This window comes from Bubalus bubalis, chromosome 4 (assembly GCF_019923935.1).
Source record: "Bubalus bubalis isolate 160015118507 breed Murrah chromosome 4, NDDB_SH_1, whole genome shotgun sequence".
Classification (NCBI taxonomy): domain Eukaryota; kingdom Metazoa; phylum Chordata; class Mammalia; order Artiodactyla; family Bovidae; genus Bubalus; species Bubalus bubalis.
The window spans coordinates 64,090,856-64,117,347 of record NC_059160.1 but is presented as its reverse complement, the minus strand read 5'-3'; the positions used below and the strand labels follow the sequence as shown (position 1 = coordinate 64,117,347).

The 26,492-nt window shown below is 55.7% G+C and overlaps 2 protein-coding genes and 1 long non-coding RNA gene across 12 annotated transcripts; 1 reads left to right on the top strand and 2 right to left on the bottom strand.

Moving 5' to 3' along the window:
• On the bottom strand, window positions 1-4,993 carry LOC102396058. The gene is made up of 3 exons (XR_329251.3): window positions 4,856-4,993; window positions 2,596-2,991; window positions 1-466 (listed from the first exon to the last, which is right to left on the bottom strand). It is a non-coding gene; the product is annotated as an uncharacterized LOC102396058 (long non-coding RNA).
• On the top strand, window positions 4,966-19,052 carry STAT6 (signal transducer and activator of transcription 6). Of its 9 annotated transcripts, none has more exons than XM_025283776.3 (22): window positions 4,967-5,154; window positions 8,346-8,482; window positions 8,895-9,033; window positions 9,298-9,381; window positions 9,782-9,920; window positions 10,023-10,075; window positions 10,248-10,396; window positions 10,974-11,105; window positions 11,235-11,423; window positions 11,731-11,818; window positions 11,945-12,067; window positions 12,706-12,798; window positions 13,134-13,340; window positions 14,529-14,623; window positions 14,720-14,856; window positions 15,176-15,322; window positions 15,546-15,609; window positions 15,715-15,825; window positions 16,366-16,458; window positions 17,243-17,308; window positions 17,410-17,547; window positions 17,638-19,052. In XM_025283776.3, exons 2-22 carry the CDS (start codon window positions 8,367-8,369, stop codon window positions 17,825-17,827), a joined length of 2,553 nt encoding a protein of 850 aa, XP_025139561.1. In that variant the 5' UTR covers window positions 4,967-5,154; window positions 8,346-8,366; the 3' UTR covers window positions 17,828-19,052. The 9 variants fall into 9 exon arrangements, with proteins under 9 accessions (XP_044797456.1, XP_025139563.1, XP_025139566.1 ...); XM_025283777.3 differs by having other exon boundaries at window positions 4,968-5,154; window positions 17,419-17,547; XM_044941521.2 differs by lacking the exon at window positions 15,715-15,825 and having other exon boundaries at window positions 4,966-5,154.
• Window positions 18,992-24,999, bottom strand: NAB2 (NGFI-A binding protein 2). 2 transcript variants are annotated; one of them, XM_006077857.4, is made up of 7 exons: window positions 24,749-24,998; window positions 22,414-23,287; window positions 21,840-21,973; window positions 21,446-21,497; window positions 21,220-21,352; window positions 20,828-21,019; window positions 18,992-19,842 (listed from the first exon to the last, which is right to left on the bottom strand). In XM_006077857.4, the coding sequence occupies exons 1-7, from the start codon at window positions 24,829-24,831 to the stop codon at window positions 19,733-19,735; spliced, it is 1,578 nt and encodes a 525-aa protein (XP_006077919.1). In that variant the 5' UTR covers window positions 24,832-24,998; the 3' UTR covers window positions 18,992-19,732. The 2 variants fall into 2 exon arrangements, with proteins under 2 accessions (XP_006077919.1, XP_006077920.1); XM_006077858.4 differs by lacking the exon at window positions 20,828-21,019 and having other exon boundaries at window positions 24,749-24,999.
• Window positions 25,000-26,492: the final 1,493 nt, after the last annotated feature.

Here is a 26,492-nt window from a genome sequence, read left to right as displayed (position 1 = left end):
TACAGAGATCCTGAAGAGATTGAAAAGGAAGAGCAGGCAGCAGCTGAGAAGGCTGTGACCAAGGAGGAATTTCAGGGTAAATGGGCTGCTCCAGCTCCAGAGTTCACTGCTACTCAGCCTGAGGTGGCAGACTGGTCTCAAGGCGTGCAGGCGCCTTCCGTGCCTATTCAGCAGTTTCCCACTGAAGACTGGAGTGCTCCGCCTTCCACTGAAGACTAGAGTGCTCTGCCTTCCACTGAAGACTGGAGTGCTCCGCCTCCCACTGAAGATTGGAATGCGCCGCCTCCCACTGAAGACTGGAGTGCTCCGCCTCCCACTGAAGACTGGTCTGCTGCGGCTCCCACCGCTCAGGCCTGAATGGGTAGGAACCACCACTGAGTGGTCGTAAGCTGTTCTTCCAAACACTTGTAGAACGTCCACAAACTTCCAACAAGATGGAAATCTGGTTGATGGAAAATAACTGTTTCTAAAAAGAAAAAAAAAAGATTCAGTTTGGGCATCACCTCCCTGATCTATCCCCTAACCTAGTTTAGGTGCCCCTCCCACGTGCTCCCATGGAACCCTGTGCTTCACTGGAGTCACAGTCCTAATGATGCTGGGCTGTGATGTAAGATACCATTGTTAACAAATCTGACTCCCTGTCTTGGCTATGAGAGCCTGAGAACAGACACACAACAAATTATTACTGAATGCACTGGACATAGATTTTGGGAGGATTGCTTGCTACCAATTCAATTCACTTTTTTAAAGGTGGAGGGATTTGAATGTGTTTGTATGTTGAGGGTTAAGAGCTATAATAAGGAACTGCCTGGTGGTCCAGTGCTTAGGACTTGGCACTTTCACAGCTGAGGGCCCAGGTTCAATCCCTAGTTAGGGAACTAAGATCCTGCAAGCTGTGAGGTGTGACCTAAAGAAAATGACCTGAAATAATTAGTGAATGAGAGGCTGGAGATTTGGAGGATGGAGGGGACAATGACTGGAACAGTGCCTGGGGAGGCAGGTGAGGTCCTGAGCACAGATGGAGGAACATCCTTTCCGGCAGGGGAAGAGACAGGTTCTCCTCCGAGCCTGCAGGGAGGGTGCAGGTGCTGATGAAATGTCTATTGTCAGGGAGCAGGACACTGGAGGAGTTTCCAACTGACAAGTCTCTGTTTCCTCTAATCTAAATGGTGAGTTGGGATTAAGGTGAATGGAAATTTGGGGGGAAGAGCAAAGGCTTGGGAGACAGCTGCCTAGGGACCCAAAGCCGCTTCCCACACTTGTGTGAACTTTTCCTCCGATCCCTCAGTCCCCCACCTACAAATCCCAGGCTGCTGTCCAGTGCTCCTGAATGTGGCCTGCATTCATCTTGGCTGTGAAATGTACTAAGCCCCTGCCATTAATCCATCACTAAGTTTAGTCCTCATATAAGAGAGTATATGTAAAACAGTCCACCCCAGGTACACAGTAAACACGAGGTAAATGGTAGTCTTTGTATTGACTAGCAAGGATTAACTGTTGTTTTTTTCTAGCTGCATAGCAGCATTTACAGGATGATACATGCCCCTCCAGGAGCTTATTTCCTTGTCAGAGAAGGATGTACCCATATGATAATTAAAAAGCAATACAAAGTGATATGTGATAGTTATTGTCTGGTCGCTAAATCATGTCTCTCTCTTTTTTTTTATGTCCAACTCTTTTGCCACCCCATGGACTATAGCCCACAAGTCTCCTCTGTCCGTGGGATTTCCCAGGCAAGAATACTGGAGTGGGTTGCCGTTCCCTTCTCCAGGGTATCTTCCTGACCCAGGGATTGAACCTGTGTCTCCTGCATTGGCAGGTGGATTCTTTATCACTGAGCCACCAGTGAAGCCCTGTGTGATGGTTACCAACACCCAAATGGCGCTTTGTTTCTGACCACAACCAGCACTGAAAAGTATCTTTTCCATCAAGACCTAGAACTCAAATCAATATATAAAGTGAAACAAACTTCATTAGACACTACTTATCCTTACTTTGTGTCATGCATTCTGGTATTTTCTGTTGTATTCTACTTTGTTTTTAAATAGTGGTGGTCAAGGCTCACTGTGATGGGTTGAACTCTGCCTCTCAAAAATTTATATATTAGTATGTTGAAATCACATATCCCTCAAAAATTCATATTCATAGGAGGTACCCTCAGTCCCTCAGAATGTGACCTTATTCAGATATAGGGTCTTTACAGAGGAAGTTTTTAGGGTGGGCCCTAATCCAATATGACTGGTGTCTTTAGAAAAAGGGGAAATTTGTGAATTCGCTGGCAGTCCAGTAGTTAGGACTCAGTGCTTTCATTGCCGGGGCCCTGGGTTCGACCTCTGGTCTTGGAACAGGATCCTATGTGGCTTGGCAATAGAGAGGGGAAATTTGGAGACAGACTTGCATGCAGGGAGATTACCACATGAACAGGAAGATGGCTATCCACAGGCCAAGGAGAGAGGCCTGGAACGAGTCCTCTCAGTTCTCATAGAGGACCAACCCTGCCAACACACTGATCTTGGGCTTCTAGCCTTCGGTAGTCTGACAGAGTGAATTCCTTTGGTTGGTTAACTCCCTGCCTCAGCAAAAAAATACACTCACCTGATTGATTTCGTGACTCACTGTTGGGTTGCAACCTGCAGTTCCCAGACTGCAACATTCTTTTTTCTCTGCTTTTCCTCCTGCATTCTTCACAGCCACTGGTGGGATGGCAGGGCCCGGAGGAGGGTGAGGCAAGCAAGGAACCAACTCTCAGGGTCATGCAAGTGGGGGTGTCGTTACCAGTAGTCTAGCCAACTCCACACTTATATGACCTGAAGGTGAGCACCTCCTCCAACTCAGCACACTCAGCACCTCACCCTGGCCTAGGCCGTGTCAAGTGGGCACAATCCTTGTCTCCGTTTGAGAGGTTGACACACAGTCACAAAGCTTTTAAGTGGAGTTTGACCCACATCAGATATGCCTGTAAGTCCTCTGATGACATCACAGTCTCCCCATCTGTGCAATCAGTTAGAGAAGATTATAATAAATATCGTTTTACTACTTGTATGTGTTTCTCACCTTCCTATCCCCCAAAGCAGTCAAAGTTAAAGACTCGAGTTCATGCCTCCTCTCCTCTTGCCAAAGTTCTGGGGGATGTGGCCCTCTGGAGACCCTTAGGTGGCAAGGCCTGAGTTTAGTCACTGTCTCTGGATGTCAGCAGGCAGAGTGGGTGCCCTGGAGTGCACACAGAATGCATGTGTTGTGAGCGCTTTTGTGCACACATTGTGATCGATCGCAGCACTGCCAGCTGTATAAACCCAAGGACAGGGTTCCCGCCTGCCATCTCCACCCCAGCTCTCCCTCTGCTCCAACTGGCTGCCTTACAGACACAATAAATATACAAGCACACACCTCCAACAGCCTCTGCCTTTGTGGCATTAATATTACCCTCAAATCTGGGGATCCTATGTAAGATAGAGACTCTTCTGTCTTTCTCCTGCCTGGCTAGTTCTGGGACAATAAAATAATGTCTAACGTTTACTGTGTACCAGGCATCATTCGCATGTATTATTGCATTTCACTCTCACAACTTTGTAAGTTAAGGCTATTATTTGCTCCATTTTACAGACAACAAAACTGAAGCACAAATAGTAAACAGCCCAGAGTTGTGCAGCTAGCACTGTTGGCAGGACCTGAACCCATGCAGCCTGTCTCCAGGGGCCAAGTTCTTAACTCCTACCCTCTGCCTAGCTGGGCACTCCAACCTGCACATACTTGCCCATCCACGTGGATGGGAGGGGGAGGAGCCAGGTTCTGGGAATCAGTTGGGACACCAGGGGGCAGCATAAGCCTGGCTTTGGCCCCTGAGCCCAGCCCTGTTTGGGGAAAGAGGAGGGGAGTAGAAACCGCCTCCCACCTTCCCCCTCTCCTCAGAGACCACCCTTTCTCCATACTCGTCTCTCAGGTTGGGGGCTTGAAGTTCCCTTGGCCTCCTCCAGCTTTTCCTCCAGCCAAAGCTTCAAAAACCATCCAGTAGTGACAAAGATGACTCAGAAGCTGAGCAAGCCTTGTGCGTGTGAGTGTGTGTCCCTTTGTGACTGCATGTGGCTCTGAGTGCTGACATGTCTGTGAGCCTGCCTGTGCGTGTGTGTAAGCATGTGTGTGTGTGGGAGGGAGTGTCCTTCTGGCTGGGGAAGTTGTGTACATGCACGTTTATTTCTGGGTGTGTCTCTCTGTGTTTACCCCAGAAACAGATAGGAACTTTGCCAAGGTTGCACAGCAGATTCATATTCAAACTTGTCCCTTAGGAACCTACAGGCAGCAACTCCAGCTTGCCACTGGCTCCTACCTGGGTCTCCGGAGTAGTACCCCATGAGGAGGTGGCAGAAAGGATTTTCAGTCCCAGGCACCCCTGGAGGCCTACAGGATTGTGAGCTTCGCGGCCCCCTCCCCCAGTCCCTCCCATCAGTGGGTCACGAGACCTCTAGGGCGTTCCCCACCCAGCAGGGAGGGGGACCGAGGAGTCCCAGCTCCCTGCCGCTTTCAGGGTCTTCCACTGGAGGGAGCGCAGGGCCAGAGGGATTTCTTTTTTCAGAGGCGCCCCCCACCCCGGGGCGAGGAGGGGGGAGCCCAGTCCCTCTTGAGCCCAAACCCCCGGCCCTTGCAAGAGTTTGAGTATGGGAGCTGTAGTTTGGGGTGGCATGTCTCTGCTTGATATTAGGTGACTTTCTGGAGAAAAGTTGATTGTTTTTGAAGGGGGGCAGAGTAAGTGGGGATCAGCCTTTCCTCCAGCATGGTGCCAGGGGCCCCCAAGCCCCAGTCCTGGCTCCCCCTCCCAGCCGATGCTCCCCTACTCCATACCAGAGGCACACATGCTCACCCCACTTTCTTCCTCTTCCTCCTCCAGCCCACTTTCTCTTCTCTGTGTCGTCAGAGCTCCAGGGAGGGACCTGGGTAGTCGGAGAAGCCGGAAACAGAGGGCTGGGGCAGCCACTGCTTACACTGAAGAGGGAGGCTGGGAGAGGATTGTGTGTGTGTGTGTGTGTTTTCTTTTTGGTGGTGGTGGTGGAGGAGGGGTGCTAGCAGGGCCAGTCCTGAACCCGCTGGACAGAGCTACAGACCCATGGGGCCTGGCAGAGCCGGCTGAGAGAGGGAGACGACAACAGAGGGGTTGCCAAGGTGAGGGGATGCCTCCAAGGAGGGAGGGTGGGGGGCCTCTGACTACCAATGTGGGGGGAGGAGGGGAGTGCTCTTCAGGATCCTGCCTGGGCAGAATGGATGGTCCCTAAGAAATTGTTTCAGCTGGGGCTGGTGGCTGGTGTTACTGAGTTTCGGCAGTTTCGAAATATCAGAGGAATCTGGAGTGGGTACAGGCCCAGCACTTGCCCCGCTCCTCCCCAACATGGGTCACTTTTTCCACACACCCCATCCCCCGCAATCCAGGGACGTGTTAAGGCTGGGGAAGGAGGGCAAGGAGGTGCCCCTCTGCCCTCTGGGTTGGGGGGAAGTGGCCGCCCCTCCCTATAGAAAACTGATGGCAGGGGTCAGTGGGTCCTCCACAGACCCCTATCCGGGCCCCCCACAAAGGTTCCTCTTCAAGGGTGTGGCCAGGGGGTGAGCGTGTCCCAGAAGTAGAACCTCATGGTGCCCCAGAGGAGGGGGAATTTCCCCCTCAAAACTGCTCCACGCTTGGCCCGGCGGCGTCATGGAGTTAACCCTCCTGGTGCCTAACTGGCTCCGCCTCCCCGCGCCCCTCCCCGCCCCCGCCCCCGCACACACACTGGGCAACTCCGAGCAGCTCTTCTGACTTCTGATCCTGTGGTCCCACGGTCAGAGGGCTCAGGAATCTCGGGGGTTGAGGTGAAGTTTAGGCCACGAAGCGGGGCTGAGGAAGATCCTGAACTTCCCTTCCCCATGGGGAAGGGAACGCGGGCTCCGCCCCCCCAGGCCGTGGCTCCTCCCTCCCTGTCGGTGTTCAAGGGGGCTTACAGCAGAAGATGCCCCTGGCCTGGCAGGCCGATTGAGCCAGCCTGGTTATTGGGTGGGAGTGGGGGAAAGTCTGGCCCCTCGCTGTCGGAGGATGGAGTAGGGGAGATTTGAAGGCAGGGCCATGCCAGGAAGCTGGTCACTCTTCCTAATCTATGGGATATGGAGGAAAGGGGAGCTGCCTCTGACTTAGGGATCACCTCGGTCCAGTAGGGTAGAGATAGAGGTCAAAGGTCTGAGTACACTGAGAAACAGGAGAGAAAGAGGGAAGAGAGGAATGGAGTCCTCCCTTGAGTTTGAAACACAAACCAAAAGGTGCCCCACCCCAAGGTGGGTGTAGAGAAAGGTCTATGAGAGGACCCTGAGCAGGAGGGGGAGGATTCTGCCTTTGGGAGAAGAGAGGTCAGGGGTATATAGGAACTGGGGAGGAGCACGGATCTCCAGAAAAGGGGCCTCTCTGTTCTCTATTCCTTTGGGAGTCCTGGGAGAAGGGAGAAGCTAACGTGCTGCAGGAGAACTTGGGGCTAACTGGGTTGAGGGAGACCTAGGGAGTTTCCACCCCCATCCTTTCTGTCATCTCTGGGAAGAGGGACGTTTTGAGAAACATGAACTGAGAGACCCCTGGGGAACCACTGGTTTACCCACTCCACCCTGCAGTCCACCTAGATGGGGAGGCAACCACCCCCTCCCTATTCTCCTACCTCCTTGCCTCTTGCCCCCTTTCCTTCTCTTCCTTGTAGTCCTCTAGCCTCCCCGCCCCTCTTTTTTGCTTTTCTCTGAAGGCTAATTAACCTCACTTTTTCTCCTTCCTGAGTTCTCTCTACTCTTCCTCTTGCTCCATCTCCTCTTCTTCAGTTCTCCTCCCATGCCCCCCTCCTCTTGGGATTATGAGATCTGGATCCGGAAGGGATCCCAAGGGCACAGAGTGGTGGTTTATCCCCACTTGGGTTCAGATCGCTTGCAGTGTGGCCTTGGCAAGTTGGAGAACCTCCTTGAGCTCAGTTTCTCTACCTGTGACGGGATGATTTTATATTTTAAAAATTGTTGCAAGATTCTAGTGAGGTAAGGCACTCAGTGTAATGCCCCGTACATAATAAGTGCTTAATGAATAATAGCTATTATTACTCTACCATCTTCTTCTTCCTCATCTAGCCAGGCAGTTTTCAGATTGTTTCATGGAACCCTGGAATTTTGAGGGATTTCTCCAGGGACACCTTTGGGGTCCAGAGGTGGAGAGAGGGAAGCAAGAAGTGGTAGAATTCCAGGTCTACCACACTTGATTTCAACAGAGAAATTCCAATTTTACATAACTGGCTAAAACAGTCTACTTCTTTAAAAAATTTGGAAAGTTCATACTTTACCCAAGCCTCATATTTTATAGATGAGAAGATTGAGGTCCACGGAGGGGAGGTTTCTTTTTGTTTATTTGTTTTTAAAATCTTTTGACCATGCCACAGGTCATGTGGGATCTTAGTTCCCTGATCAGGGATTTGTTCCCTTCATTGGCAGCATGGAGTCTTAGCCACTGGATCACCAGAGAAGTACCAAGGGGAGGTTTCCTGCCAACAGAATCAGAGCTACAACCCACATTCTCTGCCTTCTCTCAGAGAGTTTTCCCTACTGCCCCATTGCCCCTGTCTCTTACCCTCCCCCCTACCCCAACTGGCTGCAGCTCAGCTCTTCCCACTCCATTACCCCCATGTCTACTGTTGAAGAAAATACCTTGTTTCGGGCTTTGGCCAAAGAGGTTCCTGGTTTGATATAGTCTGGCTGAGAGTTGTGGTGCTAATGGTCTCTGAAAGGGCTGTCTATGGGAGGTCCTTGCTGCTGTTGCTGCTGCTGCATCGCTTTAGTCGTGTCCGACTCTGTGCGACCCTATAGGTGGCAGCCAACCAGGCTTCCCGTCCCTGGGATTCTCCAGGCAAGAACACTGGAGTGGGTTAGCCATTTCCTTCTCCAATGCATGAAAATGAAAAGTGAAAGTGAAGTCGCTCAGTCGTGTCCAACTCTAGCGACCCCATGGACTGCAGCCTACCAGGCTCCTCCGTCCATGGGATTTTCTAGGCAAAAGTACTGGAGTGGGGTGCCATTGCCTTCTCCTGGGAGGTCCTTGGCTGCCCGCAAAGGTCAACTTCCAAATAACCTTGTTCTTTTTCTTCAGTGTTAATGTCAGTTGCTCAGTCATGTCCGAGTCTCACAACCGCATGCACTGTAGTCCACCAAGCTCCTCTGTCTGTGGAATTCTTCAGGCAAGAATACTAGGGTGGCTTTGCCATTCCTTTCTCTAGGAGATCTTTCTGACCCAGGAATCAAACCCAGGTCTCCTGCATTGCAGGCAGATTCTTTACTTTCTGAACTACCAGGGAAGCCCTCTTTTTCTTCAGGCACCCTCCAAACCCCAGATCATGTCTCTGTGGGGTCTGGTCTCCAAAATGCCCCCAGAAAAACTGCAGCGGCTCTATGTCGACTTTCCTCAACACCTGCGGCATCTCCTGGGTGACTGGCTGGAGAACCAGCCCTGGTGAGTCCTGGCTGCCCCCCTATCAGTCCCCCAGGGCCTCCCCCACCTACCTTCCTTCTCATTAGGTTTTCTTCATCCCATTTTGAGACTTGGGACTCATTATTGTACATGCAGTGGTTCAGATTTAGCCGGGAGTCTGTACCGCATCAACCAGACTACGGCGTGTTGACATGTGGAGTTCCTCACCCCCTTAGGAACCTGAGCCAAAGAGGAGGGAGGTCAGAGCTGGGGCAAGGGCACCACCCACAACAGCTGGAAAATTGGGGAACAAGGGGCACAGCTGAGGACTACGGAGGGCCTGGATGGAGGATAAGAGGAGGAAGGAGCTGCTGAGCTGTTTGCTGTGGGGTGAAGGGGCAGTAGAGTCGAGGAAGCCCTGACCTGAGGTGGCCTCATCCTGATCTTCCTGCAGGGAATTCCTTGTCGGCTCAGACACCTTCTGCTGCAACATGGCCAGCGCCCTACTTTCTGCCACTGTCCAGCGCCTTCAGGCCTCAGCCGGAGAGCAGGGGGAGGGGAACACCATCTTGCAACACATCAGCACTCTGGAGGTGGGGGCAGGAGAGAGGGGACAGGGCCAGGGTGGGGCCTGGAGCTGGGGTGAGCATTGGATGCTGGAAGGGAATTGGTATTCCTCTGGTTAGCTGTTAGCTAGCAGGCAAATTAGATTCTAAAAGCATGCAAATGCATGCAAACTTCTGGAGTCTATGATTGTGCGGCCTTTTAGTTCATGTGTGAATGGGAAGGGGGATTGGTGAGGGAGAATGACATGGGTAAGAGCAAGGCTAACCCCATCTACCACTCTTCATTTCTAGACCATTTATCAGAGGGACCCCCTGAAGCTGGTGGCCACTTGCAGACACATACTTCAAGGTGAAAAAAAAGCTGTTATGGAGCAGGTATTGTGATACCCCACCTCCCACCCCAACTCAACCCCTGGGAACTTTAGCCTGAGCCATGAGAAACTAGAAGGGATTTGAACTTCAGGAAAAGCTCAGTGTTCTAGGTCCAAGATGATCAAAGGAGGTTCCTGGGGTCAGAGTGAGCCCCAAGTTAAGCTCAGAGAAGCTTCCAATGAGGAACTGAGGGTAGTGAGGGGTCTGGGGCAAGTGATACAGATCTGTTATCTCCAGAAGACTCCAAAATGTCAGGAAGAACTGTCAAGGAAGAGAAAGGAGTGAGATAAGGGAAGTGGTCTGTTTTCTGCAGAGCACGGCAGTGGGCACCCCTTTAGGGAGTGGAGGCTGAGTGAAAAGGGATGGACAGAGTGTCTCACCTGTCGCCTGTCCTTCCTTGCAGTTCCACCACCTGCCAATGTCCTTCCACTGGAAGCAGGAGGAACTCAAGTTTAACACAGTCCTACGGAGGCTGCAGCACCGGGTGGGGGAGACCCGCCTTCTCCGGGAGGCCCTGCAGCCTGGAGCTGAGGCTGGCCAAGGTGGGATTCTGGGGAGTGTGTGGGAGTGACCCCCTCTTGGATCTCAACCCTGATTGAACCTCTTAAATCTATCTGCACCCCGATTTTTGCCCCTACCCTCAGTGTCTTTGCACAGCTTGATAGAAACGCCTACCAACGGGACTGGGCCAAGTGAGGTGAGTAATGGACTGAGACGTGGAGACTGAGCTCAAAGTGCAGACTTTGAGGGTCTCAGATCTGTGGAGGGATGGTGAGTAGACCTCTGAGAGGTGAGAAGGGGAGGCTTACCCTCCAGAGCTGGGCAAAGAGGAAGCGTGTGGCTCCGGCTCAAGCCCCACCTGCCCACAGGCCCTGGTCACACTGCTGCAGGAGACTGTTGGTGAGCTGGAAGCTGCTCAGGCTCTGGTGCTGAAGAGGATCCAGATATGGAAGCGGCAACAGCAGCTGGCAGGGAATGGCGCACCCTTTGAGGAGAGCCTGGCTCCACTACAAGAGAGGTGGGGAAGGGCTGACAGGGAAGCGGGATGCGCTGGGGGTGGACACCTGCTCTCCCTGCTGGAGGTGTGAGAGAGAGAAACCAGGCCAGAGGGTCTCGGGGTGGGCCAAGACTTGAAGAAGCCAGTTCCAGCAGAGCCACCCAGACTGTTGTTCAGGTCATGTCTTGCACATGTGCACCAGGCTGACCCGGCATGAGCAGGCATTCCTCCGATCTATACTTTTCTCTTCGAGCTCCATGCCCAGAGGGCTGGGAAGTCCTTTTCGTTTATTGGGCAGGGCATCTTTCAATATGCGCAAAAGCATCATGCGTGCTGGCCTCGGACCTGGGTATCAGACCCCTGGGGAAAGGGCAGCTCATTTCAACAGAGCTTCCAGGCACTAAGCGGGAACCTTGCCCCAGAGCCAAGGCGCGTCCCACCACCCCTTCAGCCCCAGTGCCTTGCTGTCACACCCACTGCTCATCCCCAACCCTCCACACACACTATCCTGCTTTCTTCCTGGGTTGAGGGGTGAGGGGCGGTCTGGGCCGGGAGCAGGCTGGAAGACTGCGCCCCCTGACCACAGTCCTGGCCCCAGGTGTGAGAGCCTGGTGGACATTTATTCCCAGCTGCAGCAGGAGGTGGGGGCAGCTGGTGGGGAGCTTGATCCCAAGACCCGGGCAGCGCTGATTAGCCGACTAGATGAAGTCCTGCGCACACTTGTCACCAGGTATGAGCCCCTCTGCCTGGTGGAGAGCAGACCCCAAGGAAGCAGGAGGGTCAGAGTTGTGGGGAGGGGGCAGTGACGCCCAGAGGAACCCAGCTGTTCACTTCCCTGTGTCTTCCTTACTCCTCCCAGCTCTTTCCTGGTGGAAAAGCAGCCCCCCCAGGTTCTGAAGACTCAGACCAAGTTCCAGGCTGGAGTTCGATTCCTGCTGGGCCTGAGGTTCCTGGGGGCCCCAGCCAAGCCTCCGCTGGTCAGGGCTGACATGGTCACGGAGAAGCAGGCGAGGGAGCTGAGCATGCCCCAGGGGCCCGGAGCTGGAGCGTAAGCTGGGGCTGGAGAGGGCCTGAGAGACCGGCACAGCGAAGGGGGCTGGGTGATGACGGGGCGGGAGGGCCATGGGATATGGGGGCTCTGTATAACAGTCAAGCGAGAGGAAGGGGAGGGACCCACCAGTGCTGGAATGGGGTGGAAGCGTCCTGATTTGGCTAAGATGGGGGTTTCTCCCTCAAGAACCCAAGTAGGGTGATAGAGATTAGGGACCAATAGTTTAGGCCATTCACCTGTGGACTCAAGCTCCTGCCACTCCTGGGCCAATCGGGATGAGCCCCTCTTTGACTTGCCCTGGCAGAGAAAGCACCGGAGAAATCATCAACAACACCGTGCCCCTGGAGAACAGCATTCCTGGGAACTGCTGCTCTGCGCTGTTCAAGAACCTGGTGAGAGGCCTTTGGGGAGCAGTGGGTGGGCGTCCTCAGGCCAGGCAAGTGTCCTCGAGAGGGTGTGGGGAGCCCAGGAGAAGCAGTTTCTGCCTTCATCCTCCTTGCTCTCACCCCCTCCCCCAGCTTCTGAAGAAAATCAAGCGGTGTGAGCGGAAGGGCACCGAGTCTGTCACAGAGGAGAAGTGCGCTGTGCTCTTCTCCACCAGCCTCACACTTGGCCCTAACAAACTCCCCATCCAGCTCCAGGTGAGCTTGGGTCCCAGGTGCCCCGGCCACACACGGAGGCCTGGATCCTCATTCCTCATGAATGCCCTGTACCCTGTGGGTCTGGGGTTCACGCATGTTGGGGCTCCAGGGGGAGTGGGGAGGATGAGAACTCAAGTGCACACTCCAGGGAATGACGGTGTGCATATGGCCCTGTGGGACTGTGTCCCAGTTTTTGCAATAAGAACTATTTTCCTTAGCCATGCCAATGGCTAAGGCATTGAAGCACTTTTCTTAGACCAGGGCACTGTTTTAAGTCATACGCATGCACACACACACAGGGTTTGCACAGTTAACATTATGAGGGAGTTATTCTTACTAGCCTCGTTTTACAGATGAGAACACTGAAACACAGAAATTGAGTACTTAGCCTGGGTCACACAGCTCCTGAATGTTGGAGCTGGTATTTGAAACCTGGAGGTCTGACTCCATAGCACTGACTCCTCACCACGTCTCAGCAGGGAGGCCATAATTCAGCTTCAGAAAGCACTCGTTCACACACCACGAAATTTTAACTGTGTGGTGGGAGTTCAGGAGCTTCCGGGCATCCTCAGAGCCAGCCCTCTGCAGAGGCCCCTTGTCCCCCAGTACCAAGAGTTCCCTTTCCTCACCCGCTTCAGGCCCTGTCCCTGCCCCTGGTGGTCATCGTCCATGGCAACCAAGACAATAACGCCAAAGCCACCATCCTGTGGGACAATGCCTTCTCTGAGATGGTGAGACAAGACCCGGAGTTGGGGGGAGGAGGGGCTATAACCTGGGGGGTGGGTGCAGGCTGGTGGGGTAGCTGGTATGTCCACATGAGAGTGACCATAACTCCTTCTCATAGACTTTGTTTCTGTCCTTCTGACCTCCTTTCGTGCCAATCTTAACACCGATTCTGTGGTGGCACTTAGACTACTGTTGGAAGAGCACCATTTTTCTTGGGCAGACTCAGGGGGACAAGGCTGGGGAGGGACAGTCTTGGGGAGAGGGGGAGGATGCAGGCCCTTCTGAGGAGGAATGGCTATGTCAGCCTGAGGCTCCCTCACCTTCTCCCCTCCCCCCCCAGGACCGCGTGCCCTTTGTGGTGGCTGAGCGGGTGCCCTGGGAGAAGATGTGTGAAACTCTGAACCTCAAGTTCATGGCTGAAGTGGGGACCAACCGGGGATTACTCCCAGAGCACTTCCTCTTCCTGGCCCAGAAGATCTTCAGTGACAACAGCCTCAGTATGGAGGCCTTCCAGCACCGTTCTGTGTCCTGGTCACAGTTCAACAAGGTCATTCCCTTGCCCTTTGGACCTCCCGCCCCCAAGCTCTTCATCCCTGGGGCACTCAGGGCCTCCCCAACCTCTGCCCAGGGACCAACCGTTAGGATTTTCACAGTGCCCTGCCATGTTCATCAGGAGGGCCTCTGCCCTGGCCCAGGCAGGAAAACCCCTTGGCTCTCTGGCATCCCCCTAGTTTTTGTCTGGGGGCCCTCTGTCTTCCCTTTTGCTAGTGATTTGCATGACTCACCCAGACTGTGTGTAAACACAGCTTTGATTCAAAATGACTTTGACCCATTGGGAAAATAGTTCTTATTGTAAAAACCAGGACAAAATCCCACAGGGACAAATGCAATAACACCAGCGACCATGCGTTGACAGCTTAGGATATGCCAGACTGTACTTGAGTACTATATATATTCTATCTCACTTAATCATCACAACAGCTCTTTAAGGTAGGTACTATTACACCCATTTTATAGAGGATGAACCGGCTCAGAGATGTTAAGTAGTTTCTCCAAGGCCTCCCAGTAAGTGAGGCCATATTTCTGACTCTTGCTTTTAGCTACCACATTTTACTGCCCCCAAAATAAGGTGGCTCAGGACTGGATCTGTTACAAAAACAGGGAAAAATGGAGGTCTGAGTGTCTTGGTTCAAGACCAGCTGAGTCAATGCTGTCATGTACTGATCTCTTTTTATAAAAAGGAAGAAAGAAAAGCCCACACGACCAGAGGATGTGTTAGCAAAGGGAACAGGACACTTACATCCTGCAAGCTGCCTTCTCTGGACACCACTTCCGCCAGGCCTCATTCAGGAGGGGGTGGAGCACAGTGGTTATGAGGGGGCCCAGCCCAGACTTCCTGGACTAAATCCCAGCTCTGCTTTTCACTGGTTGTATAAGAAGCAAGTTATTTGATCTTTCTAGGCTTTCATTTCTTCGTCTGTAAGATGGGATACTCATGGGATCTTCATCCATAGATGTGTAAAGATCGGATACAGTAATTTATGGCAAGAGCTTGGACTAGTGCCTGGCACACGGGAAGCTTGAGTGCGGCCATTGTCGTTGATGGGGTCTCAGGTGCAGGGTGGTCCCTCAGTCCTGTGACTCTGTTGTGTCGGTACTCACAGCCCAGTGGCTGGCCTAGCCAGACTCCCGCTCTGGCCCTCTCGTGCTCACACTGGCTCCCCTCTCCCCACAGGAGATCCTGCTGGGTCGTGGCTTCACCTTTTGGCAGTGGTTTGATGGTGTCCTGGATCTCACCAAACGCTGTCTCCGGAGCTACTGGTCAGACCGGTGAGTCCCTGCTCCAGGTAACCTGAGGATCTGGGCCTCCAGATCCTGCTCCACACACTACGCCCCCACCCACAACCTCTCCTTCATCCTGGCCAGGTTGATCATTGGCTTCATCAGCAAACAGTACGTCACTAGCCTTCTTCTCAACGAGCCTGATGGAACCTTCCTCCTTCGGTTCAGTGACTCAGAGATTGGGGGCATCACCATTGCCCACGTCATCCGAGGCCAGGATGGTGAGGTCACCCCAGCCAGTCCTCTGTCTCTGTGCCTGTGCCCTCAGGGGTTCTTCTGAGAAAGGTCCTGGCCTTCTTTGATGCCAACCGTGATCTTCAGGAAGTTCTTCCTTAGGTTCAACTTCTCTTCTTCCTTCTGTGGCCTAAACTTCTACCTTCTCACTTGGAGTTTGGTGGGAATGGGGACTGGTGGGACCCTCACACCAGCTCCTCCTCTCCTTACCTTGGTAGATTGAGAATGAGTCCAACCATCGGGGTACGTTGGGGAAGGGGAAGTAAGTCTGGACAGAGGGGACTCATGGCCTCATTCCTTATGTAGGCTCCCCACAGATAGAGAATATTCAGCCATTCTCTGCCAAAGACCTGTCCATTCGCTCACTTGGGGACCGAATCCGGGACCTCGCTCAGCTCAAAAACCTCTACCCCAAGAAACCCAAGGATGAGGCTTTCCGGAGCCACTACAAACGTGAGCTGTGAGCCGGGGCTGGCAGCTCTGACTCCTTCTGTGGTCCGCCTCCTCCCTGCTCCTGGTTGCCCCCACCCCACCTGCTGTGTGTCATCCCTGACTTCTTCCTCCATTGTCATTTCCCTGCTTCTGGACCCTGCCCATCATCCATGCTCACCTTTTCCAGCTCCCTTCCTCCCTAACCCGGAAGCATTCCATGGCTCTCCTTTCCTCCCCACAATAGCTGAGCAGATGGGTAAGGATGGCAGGGGTTATGTCCCAGCTACAATCAAGATGACTGTGGAAAGGTGAGTGTGCTGGTGTGGATGGAGGGCAGGGTTGATACTTATTTGTAAGCAGGAAGTGTGGCATCAACCCCTGGTCAGTCACACATGCCTCCTCCCCTCCTCCAGGGACCAGCCACTTCCCACCCCAGAGCCCCAAATGCCTACCATGGTGCCCTCTTACGATCTTGGAATGGCCCCTGACTCCTCCATGAACCTGCAGCTCGGCCCAGATATGGTGTAAGAAGCTTGAGAGATAGAACTGGGAGTGGTCTGTGCCAGCAGGCATTCAGCACGGGCATGGGGAGAGTTGGCACTGGGGGTTGAAGTAGGGAATTTCCTTTGCTTGAAAGGGATCCCCCAACTTTCTTTTAAAAATAGAATTTTAAAAACCTATTTTATTTTTGGCTCTGCTGGGTCTTCCTTGCTGTGCAGGCTTTTTCTCTAGTTGAGGCGAGTGGGGGCTACTCTTTAGTTGCGGTGCGCAGGTTTCTCATGGCAGTGACTTCTCTTGTTGCAGAGCGTGGGCTCTAGGGCTAATGGGCTTCAGCAGTTGCAGCTTCTGGGCTCTAGAGCATAGGCTCAATAGTTGTGGTGCACAGGTTTAGTTGTTCCACGGCACGTGGGATCTTCTTGCAACAGGAATCAAACCCATGTCTCCTGCATTGGCAGGTGGATTCTTTACCATTGAGCCCCCAGGGAAGCCCCAGGATTCCTGGGTAGGGGGTTGGGAGTGTCCAGGAGAAGGGCTGGCCTCAGGAGTCTGCTTTCTTTCCCTAGGCCCCAAGTGTACCCACCACGCTCTCACTCCATCCCCTCATATCCAGCCCTCCCCCGGGAAGAATCAGTCAATATGTTGCCAGCCTTCCAGGAGTAAGTGGGGTCACCTCTGGGGAATGGGTTGGGTCACCCCCTGCAGTGGGGATTGGCACTTGTATTTGTGAAGAGAGGCTCTTCAATGAGAAAGGGGTGGCACAAAGCCAACGCCTGTGTCTCTTCTGTCCACTCCATTGAGGTGTTAATAGTTAAGATCCGAGTTCAAATTCCAGCTCCACCACTTGCTGACTTTGGGCAAGTTACTTAACTCTAATGCCTCATCTGTAAAATGGAATAATGATGATAATAATGCCTGCTTCACAGGATTATTGTGAAGGTTAATTTGAGTTAGTAGTATGTATAAATCTAAACATAGAACCCAGCTCCTGGTAAGAGCTATGCAAGTATTAGTATTCTCTCTCCTGCCTCTGAAACCTACTGTCCTTTTTCTGTTACCTTGATTTGTATATATTTATCTTTCTGGCCTGGAAGTGGAATAGACATTTTTGTTCTCCAGGTAGCACTCAGGTGTTTACTGACTCTCAGTCAAAGCAGGACATCTTCCCCCCATAGGAGCTGAGGTAGAGGTGGGATCTTAGAACCAGCAGAGTTCAGAAATTAGCTAATCTATCCTTCCTCTGTCCCCTGCTCCAGTCCCCAGTGCATATAATAACATTTATACAGAGAAGAGGACCAAACTCACAGGTAGAAATGACTTGCCCAGGGTGATGCCATCAGGATGAGGAACTGGAAATAGTTTCCTTACTCAATGGGCTTGACTTTGCAACAGCTGCCCTGGTCCAGCTTTCCTTTGACTGTGCCCTCCTTTTCCTGCTTCCAGACCCCACCTGCCGATGCCTCCCAACCTGAGCCAGATGAGCCTGCCCTTTGACCAACCTCACCCGCAGTAAGTGACCACCCCCGCCCCCATCCTGAGCTCAAGCTCCTCATTCATTCCCAGCCTCAACCCCACCCTGACCCCCACCACCACCTCATTTACTTCTCTGGGGCTGGCAGGGGCCTGCTGCCGTGCCCACCTCAGGATCATGCTGTGTCCAGCCCTGAGCCCTTGCTCTGCTCAGATGTGACCATGGCAGAAGACAGCTGCCTGAACCAGCCGGTGGGAGGGTTCCCTCAAGGCACCTGGTGAGTGTCAGCCTGGGGGTGGAGGCTGGGTGGGGGGTTGAGGTGTGGGTACCATGCCTATCCCACTGCTTCTCCACTTCCTCCCTGCAGGGTCCGTGAAGACATGTTCCCGCCCTTGTTGCCTCCCACTGAACAGGACCTTACCAAGCTTCTCTTGGAGGGACAAGGGGAGTCAGGGGGAGGGTCCTTGGGACCCCAACCCCTCCTGCAGCCCTCCCCCTACGGGCAGTCTGGGATCTCAATGTCCCACCTGGACCTAAGAGCTAACCCCAGTTGGTGATCCCAGCTGGAGACGGAGCCCAGAGAGACCGCTCTCCTGCCCCCACGGGCCTGCTCTGGGCACCTGCCCCTGCTCCTGCCCAACAGCAGAGAGGGAGGGTGTGTCCTCCTCTCCCCACCCACTCCCTGCTCAGGAGGAAAAGACTGCCAGGAGAAGGTACACTGGGTGGAACATACCTACTCCTTCCCTTCCAACACACCCCTGCCCTCTCCCTTCCAGATAGTGGAAGGGAAATTCAGGTTCCAAGTGAGACACGCCCCAACATGACTGCACAGGCAGCGCGCACGCATGTGTGTGCGTGTGCACGCACACACACACACACACACACACACCCACATACAGAGCTCTCCTTGGAAGATGGCACTCAGCAGGAAGAGGGCTGGACAAGAGCACAGGTGCGGGCAAGAGGGGGATTTCTCCGCCTGCCCCAAGCCAGGGCTCACCACTCACAGGTGGAAACACGCACGCACACACACATCTGTTCCACAGACTGAGGATGGCGGTATGGGCTTAGGCCCCAGCCCTGGAGAGATGGGAAGCAGTTCAGGAGACCCTGGGAGGGAGGTGGGGTGGGGTCTGTACATTTGGTAACAGATGTGGCTTTTGCCCAGATTAAAAAAAAAGTCCCAACCAGCTCCGGATTCTTGTCAGTCAGCTGGAGACTTCAGGATACATGTGTGAGATTGTGCAGAAGTACAAGGGCTGAGTCTGTGTACAGCCAGGTGAAAGCGCGTGCACTTGGGACATGTTAATATATGGATGTCACACGTTAGTTGTATGGCTTCATAGAACATTGATGTCTCTGACTTTGCCTGTGTGACAACACAAGTTAGCAAGTATGAGATACTGCACACAAGGCCCCAGCAAGTATGCTGGCCTCTCGGACGTATGCTAACCCAAATGTACTCAGTTCTGGGTGTGATTGTGCCCACGTGGGTCTATGTGGCTGCGACATCTGCGTATCAGGCTGTAGCTTTGGTGGCTCCCCACCCCCAGTCCTGCCCAGAGGCAGAGTGTGAATTTGGGGTCCAGACTCAGGTGTGTGGTCCCCTTGATGTACTGGGGGCCCTACCTGCTGCTTCTTTTCTATTTCCCCCACCCACTGCCAGCTTCCCTCCACCTTCCCACCCCATGCCAACCTTTCTCCATCTTGGGGGTCAGAGATCCTAAGCCATAAAATAAATTTTATTTCAAAATAACAAAATAAATAATCTACTGTACACGATCTGAAAAGAAAGACGCTCTAACTGCTCAGACAGGTGCTGCGGCCCAGCCCCCAGCTGAGGGAGACCCTGAGTCCACCCAGGCCTCCCGAGGGGGCCGGTGAAGGGGACCCCACACCCCCTACAGAGGGCAAGAAGGAGAGAACGCTGAGGACTTGGGGGGGGAGATGGGGGTCAGGGGGCAAACTGCAGCACTTGTTAAATTAAAAAAACAAACTAGAAGCACAAAAATGGGGGGGTAGAGGGGGAGGAGCATGTCCAGTGTTCCGAGGCCCCCAGATCTGGGGGAAAATGTTTCTATTTTTAGCTGCTGGACCCTCCCAGAGAAGTCCCCCTTTCCCCCATGTCCAAACTGAGTCCAACTGCTCATGTCACTGGTTCAAACTAGAGAGAATGGGAGTGTGCTGTGTAGGGGAAGGGGGACCCCAAGTGCCCTGGGGGGCAGAGTTCTCGCCTCCTTGCTCTAGGCAAGGGGGAGGGGGCGCCATGCTCCCTCCCTGTGTCCTCTGGCCAGGCCCCTGCTCGTTATTGCTTGAAGCCCCATAGTCCTATGCCCATGGGGCAGTGGGGGAGGGAGGAGAAGGGCAGGGGAAGGATCCAGGGTCGTGACTAGAAGCCAGGGTGAGAGTAGAGGGGTCTGTATGAGCCAGAAGCCTGGGGTCTGAGGACGCCAGTCCGCCCCTCACTGCCGGCTGGCCTCAGCCTCCACTTTCACGCTGTTCCTCCGACCTTCCACCAGTGCAGGATGCGGTCCTGGGGCCGGGCATCGGTCCAGAAGCCCCTCCTCGAACTCTGCAGGGAGAAGGGCCAGGTCAGGTGGCTGTGGGGTGGATGTTGCACATAGAGGTGGCTGAACACAGAGGCAGGGGCAGAGAAGGCTGCGAGGATAAGCTTGGTTTACTGACTCCAGCCCACTTCCTGTCCGGGGTGGGGCAGGGGTTCCATACCCAAGCGTGTGCGCCCCCTACTCTTTCTGGCTGTGTATAGCTCTATGTTTCTCTGTGTGTGTGTCTCTCCTTCTCTGTCTCTCCCGCCTCCATTCTGCTGGAATTTCTGGTTCTGTCGGAGCTGTGGGGGCGGCTTGGCTCTGACCTCTCCCCCTCCCCCCCTTCCCAGGCTCTGCCACCCCCACTCTTCCCTGGCCTCCTCCCAGGCCCCACCCACCTTGCCGGGCCCCCCAAGTTTCTTAGAAGCCCAAACAGGGGGAACACAGGAAGTCGGCCTCCCAGCTCCTCCTCCAAGAAGAGCCCCCCTCTTTCAGTCCCCACCCCCACTTCCCACCCACGCACAGTTTAAAAATACCAAGCTAGGGTTGGTGGCTTTGTCTGCTGCGTCACTCTCAGCCCAGCCGATGCCCGGCCCTCTCTGCCGGCCTACTTGCCTGCCCCCCTCCCCATCCACACACAAAGCATCCCCCTTCTCCTTTGGGCTTTTCCAATTCCAAGCTGGCAACCCGACTCCAGCTCCTCGCCTGCTCCACCCTCTTGCATTGGCACAACTTCCAGCCAAGCTTCCATTCTTGGTGGCTCTCCTCTTCCTGCTCCCCTTTGTCCCCCATTCTGTCTCCCTGCTCCCCTAGTTCCCCCCTCACAGATTAGGGGTTGGACTCTCACTACTGGGAATAGCCCTGCAGGGTCCCTCCTCCGCAACTAAAGGCCTGGCTGGCTGGAGCCCCACCATCCTGCCCTCCTCCTCCCAGCTGGCCCCAGGACACCAGGATTGCTGTGTAGGACCTGGGCAGTGGGGTGCTTGGGGACAGCACTGCTGGCTGCCTCACCTGCGAGAGGCGGCTTCGCAGGCACACAGGGGCTGAGGCGGCCCACGCGGTCATGGGAGACGAGGCGGGCTAGCCGCAGCCCCTCATCCATCAGTGTCTGCTGCAGGATGTGGCGGCTCCACAGCCCGTGGGCTGGCAATGCCAGAGGCAGGTCAGCAGGGGGCGGCGTCAGCCTTGGACATGACCCCACAGCTGCGGGCATGGGCACGGGTCAGGTAAGGGGCCACAGCAACAGAACCCCCACCCTCAACCACACAGCCAGGCCCATAGGCCCAGGTCCACTGGCCCCTATCCGGCCAGGCCTCCCAAACCCACTCCAGGCAGTTGCCTCCTGGTGCCCTCCTCCCGTGCCCTCTACCCCCACAGTAAGAAGGGCTGTGATGCATACTCACCCTGCAAGTGCCCATCCAGGCTCTCCCCAGACAGACTGGCGCTGTCCTCCTCCAGGCTGGGGCGGAATGGGGGAGCATAGGATTCAGGGCCGGGAGGAGGCTGCTGGATTTCAGAGTGACTTTGTTCCCCAACCTGTGGATGCCCCAAATAAGGAAATGAGGACTGGGAAGGGAGTGGGCTGGGGACGGCTGCCCTAACCCCCGATGTTTGCCCTGGAAAACCCACCTCTTGTTTCAGTTTCTTCAGTGGGGGGCCTCCCAGTTCTTCAGGGTGGAGCCTGCAAAGATTGAGAGGAACAAGGACAGTGAGGCTGGGGAGAGACACGTGGCAGACACAGAATCTAAAATGCATTGTTTCCAGAATCTGGAAAGAGTCTAGCTAAGCAGGTGTATCCAGCTTAGGTGCCATTCCTGCAGGGGGCGAGGGGGTCTGAGATGGATGGGAGGGGGGCCAGACCTCAGACAAGTGGAAAAGGGGCCGGACCTCACACATGTGGACTTGGTCAAAGCAAGGCAGGTTGGAAGCAGGATGAGAGGCACCTGAACGGGAAGGCAGGATGTGACCCAGCTCCTAGGCACAGAAATCTGATCGAGGAAGAACCTAGAGAAGGGGGTCTCACCTGGAACCCTTCAAGGAGGACAGGTAGGTGCTCTCTCGGGCCACTTGGCGGGACAGGGAGAAGAGTTCCACCCTCCGCAGTAAGAGGGTGTTGTCCCTCATGCAGAACTGGGCAGCAGCCTCGTTGATGGTCAGCTGTGAAGAGGACCACCAGAGCAGTCAGAATCCTGACTCACCCACTACCTTGCCCAGACCTCCTCCCTCCCCTTCTCCATCAGACAAATGAGACCATCCATCAGATGCTTGGTTGGGTTTCTGACACTACCAGGAGTTTCCTGGGGGAGGAAGACAGAGGGCAGCACCCAGAGCTTCCTATGAATGCCAGGGGCCTCCTCCAATCCTGTGGGGTCCTGGGTGGCATGGAACTGGACAGTTGGGCTTTTGCCTGTGTGTCTGCATCCCCCTCAGTTGAGCAGGGAGGCACAGCAGCAGCTGGGGTTGGTGGAGGAGGGGATCAGGACTTGGGGTCCTGGTTATGGGGCAATGAAACAGACTCGCCAAATGTGAGGATTCTCAGAGGTAAGCAGGTCAAGCTCTAGATGTCCCAGGCAATCCTGGCAGGCTGGGGTCCTCACCTCGTGCAGGCTGAGCTGCTTGCCCTCCCGCCGCTTGGAGTCAAAGCGGCCATAGATGATGCTGTATTTGCGGATCTCCTCTTCCTTCTGGCTGTCATTATCGTCCATCTCAAAGATGTGGCCCACGCTCCGTGCCAGCTTCTTGTTCAGCTTCAGCAGGGATGTCACCTCCCCAGCATCCCCTCTTGGGAAGCTTCGGAAGATCCTCTCCACGCTCTCCACCACCATGCGCACCATCTCTGGCTCCAGTCGATCCGGACCACCCCCAGTCCCAGCTGCTGCCAGCCCCCCAGCCCCAGTCCCCTCAGGGCCGCCTCCCCCTGCTGGTGGGGAAAATGGGGGTGAGCCAGCCTCCTCTTCTCCTCCTGCCCCGACATCGGACTCTGGAGTGCTTCGGCCTGGCCAGATCCGGGGGTCCCCCGCCCCAGGTCCCCCAGGCAATGGTGACAGCTTCTCTCCAAGTTCAAGGGGGCTCTTGGGGCTAAAACTGCGGGCACTGCCCGCCTTTTCCCCCGGGCTGCCATGCCCATTGCTCATGCTCCCTTTCCGGGTCCCCGCCGTCTCAGAGATCTTGAAGAGTGGGATGCTGGAGACAGGCACTGCAGGCACGGGCTGGCTGAAAAGCCCTGGGTTGGTGGCCCACTCTCTCAGTGCCTTCTGCAGGCGTCGGACGTGGAGGGGCTTAGTGGCCATGCCCACGAGCGCCATGATCTCCAGGAACTCCTCCTCCCCCGCCTCGCACAGCTGCTGCACGTCGTCCCCTCCCTGCTGGATGAAGGTCTCGTAGTAGGAAAGAAGGTTGGCGCGCTGCAGGACCCGGTACAGCTGCAGCTCCCCCAGGGTCCGAGGCAGGGCCATGGCTCGGGAACTGGGCCTGGGAAGGAGGCGCACAAGGTTGGGGGGGGCAGTCAGTGCAAGTTCCCTGCTGGGTACCAACCCACCCTCACAATTGTCTTCTCTTTCCTGCCTGCTTCTCTTCCCCTCTTTTGAATGCTCTCTCTGCTGAGACTTGAGCACAGACTAGGCGAACCAGCCACTGCTCAGTGCTATCCCAGACTGGCTAGAAGTACCATAAGCCAGACTGGTCTTTGTGGGAGTCAAAGGCTCCAAGCTCCCCCATCCTCAGCTTTTACTTTTGTGATCTCGGGCAAGGAGACCATGAGTATGAGGCCAGTCAGTACACCCCTGGATTAGCTGGACCAATGTCTCTTCCAGAACACCATCCTCACCTTCCACCCTACACACCTAGCAGTCTTAACAATACAAAGTTAATGTCCACGCTGAGGTGAACATAGGACCCTTGTCCTCCCTACAGGGGAAACTAGGACCACTGCTGGCCAGCTTTATTCCCTGGTGGCATCCTGCTCATGTGGCTGAGCAGGAGAGGTGTGGCCCCTTCCCCTGCCCTTTCTCACTGTGAGCCAGGCAGACCATCCATCCTCTGCTCCCTTTTCCCACCCCTGCTCAGCTTTTCCCACGGCTTAGGCATTCTTTGCACCTTCTTGCTCTCTCTCCCCAGGACCTCCCCTACCTTCCAGACTGCCCAGGGGCCCTCAGTTGGTCCCTCTCCCAGCAGTGACCTTCCCACCTGCTCCATAGGTAGAGCCATCCCTTCAGCTCAGGCACCGGGGAGAGGAGGGGTGCCTCAATTGTTCTGCTCTGGGGCCCGGTCCGCCCCCACACACTCCCACAGTGGTAGCGTCTGTGGGCGAAAACCTCCGGGGGGGCCTCCCGCCTACCCTTCTCTCCTTCATTTTTCCACCCACATCTTCAAGTGTTGTGGGGGAGCGATTCAAGGCCTCTTGAGGGAGGGGTTGCACATCGAAACTCCCCTCCCCACTCTGTAAATAAAGCTACAGAAATGAACAGACGCCTAAGGCTTGCCCCGCTTCTGCAAAGCTCCTCTGATGCTCTCTTGGTTCAAAGGCGCCGGCTTATCCCGGATCCCGGAGCCGCGCGCTCGGTACCAATGACGCGCTGAGCCAGCTGAGCGGCCCTCCGCCGGCACTATTGTCAGCTAGAGCCCCAAGGCTTCCCCTGCCGCCTGGGAGCCCCCACATTCTTTGCAGGGGGCTCACATGCCAGGTCATGCCCCCAAAATAAACAGCGATGGAGAATTAGGTACTATTCTTTCTCTAGTCTTTCCAGTTGCATCAGATCTCTGTCTGCTCCCAGGGCCCCCTAATTCGAAGACGCACCCCCTTTCCGTCAGTCTCCACCCCCCACCCCCGTCCCGCTTCCCCTCGTCCTCTCCTCGACCTCCGCCCTCCGGACCCCTCTCCCAAGTCCAGCTCCACCCATCTCCACTCCCCGCCGCTTCCCTTTGCCCACTAACTTGAGTCTGGGCTGCGGGGTCCGGCGGGCGCTGTCCCCTCCGCCCGGCGGCTGCTCGGCTGTGGGGGAGGCAGCTCTGTGCATGGACGGCTGGATACCACCCGGGGTGCCTTTCTCAGTGCCCGGCACTCAGCGCCTGGTGCGCGCTGCGCTCTTCCCCGCGCGCGAGGCCGTGTCCGCCGCTGTCCGGGCTCCGTCCCTCCCTCCACGTCTCCTCTCTCCGAGCCTCCGCGCCTCTGTCTGTGCCTCTGCCCCCCCACCCCTCCCCGGCTGCGCTTGCCGCCTCTCCGCGCCTCCGCCCCCGCAGGACGCACGGGGAGCGAGGCCCGGCGCAGCGCTGGCTGCCGGGCGGGCGGAGGGCGTGGGCCGAGCCCGGGGGCGGAGGCCGTGGGCGGGGGGCGGGCGCCCGGGCCTCTCCGCCGGGCCGGGGAGACGCCGCGGCGGAGAGACGGAGAGAGGCGGAGATGTTGGGGGGAGGGGAGGAGTGTGGAGATGGAGGCGGGGGCGGGGACTCAGCCCGGGGCGCCGAGTTGGAGACTGAGGTGACCGAGGCCGGGCTGTGGAAGGCGGGCTTGGGGATCCAGCGGGCGGGGCGAGGTCGCTCCGTGCCGCCCACGCCGGATGCACAGCCGGCCTTCTCCGCGCCCACGTACCCACGTGAGCGCCCAGCCGGCGACATTCTTACTCCCACTCCCCCTTCCCCTCCGAGAGGAGAGCGGAGTTTCACAACCACGCACAGGTACACAAAGACACCGAGCAGCGCAAAGGACGGGCACACGCGTCTAAACAGCTATGCGGACGCCTGCTGCCCACACTCGAACCTCGCGGTGCTGTACTTGTGAACGTTAGGAGTGAGCCGGAAAAAGTTGTTGGAGACTCGGGATGCGCGTCTCCTTTCGTGCGTCTGACTCCCATAGAGAGTGCGCTTAAGGCAGGTCTGTGAGCGTGGGGCTCCGCAGGAGTCTCTTCCATCTCCAAACGCTCTTTCCCAGCCCCTAGAGGAGCTGTTTGAAGACGCAGTTCTCGGAAACCCAGGCGCCCTTCCATCCCGGCCTGAAGTCCACGTCCAAGTTTGGGAAACAGGAATGGGCGGGGCTTGTTAGAAGCTACCACTTAGATGCGCGTCGATTACAGTCGCGAAGGGTTTTGTTAGCGCTTAGGTCAGGCAGGCATGGGAGGGGTACCCCGCCTTCCTCTACTCGTCGCACCCTATTTGCTGAGGATGGGGACCTGTTCCTGGGAAACTGTTGTGGTAGCCCTGGCAGAGGGAGGATACCCTTTCTAGGGACGTCTGTTAGGGCACTTGGTCTGCAAGAGTCCAGAGTTAGATGGGCACCAGGCCGAGTGTGTCCAACGTGGCTCCCTACCGAGGAGTAGGAGGGAGGAGTTCCTTCGAGGAGCCTACCCCTCTCCGAAACCCACTCCCTACCCCCTTTGTTTCTCCCAGCTCCATCTGGTTCCCATTACACTCCCGCCCACGGCTGGGAGGGCGGACAGGCGGGGGCTCTGAGCGCCCGGCCCTGCGGCTCTGGGCCCCGAGGAAATGCAGGAGGGTGGGGGGAGGCGGCGGGAAGCGAGCTGGCTGGCCAGAAGCAAGATTCCCCCTAGTCCAAAACCTCGGCCCCGCCCACCTTTCTGCACTTCTGAGTGGCCCGGGGCGGCCTGGAGTGGGTGGCCTGGGCCAGGGCTGGTTCTACATTCCGGCCTGGCGAGGGGACCTTTGGGCCGTTAGTGGAGGGCCGGAG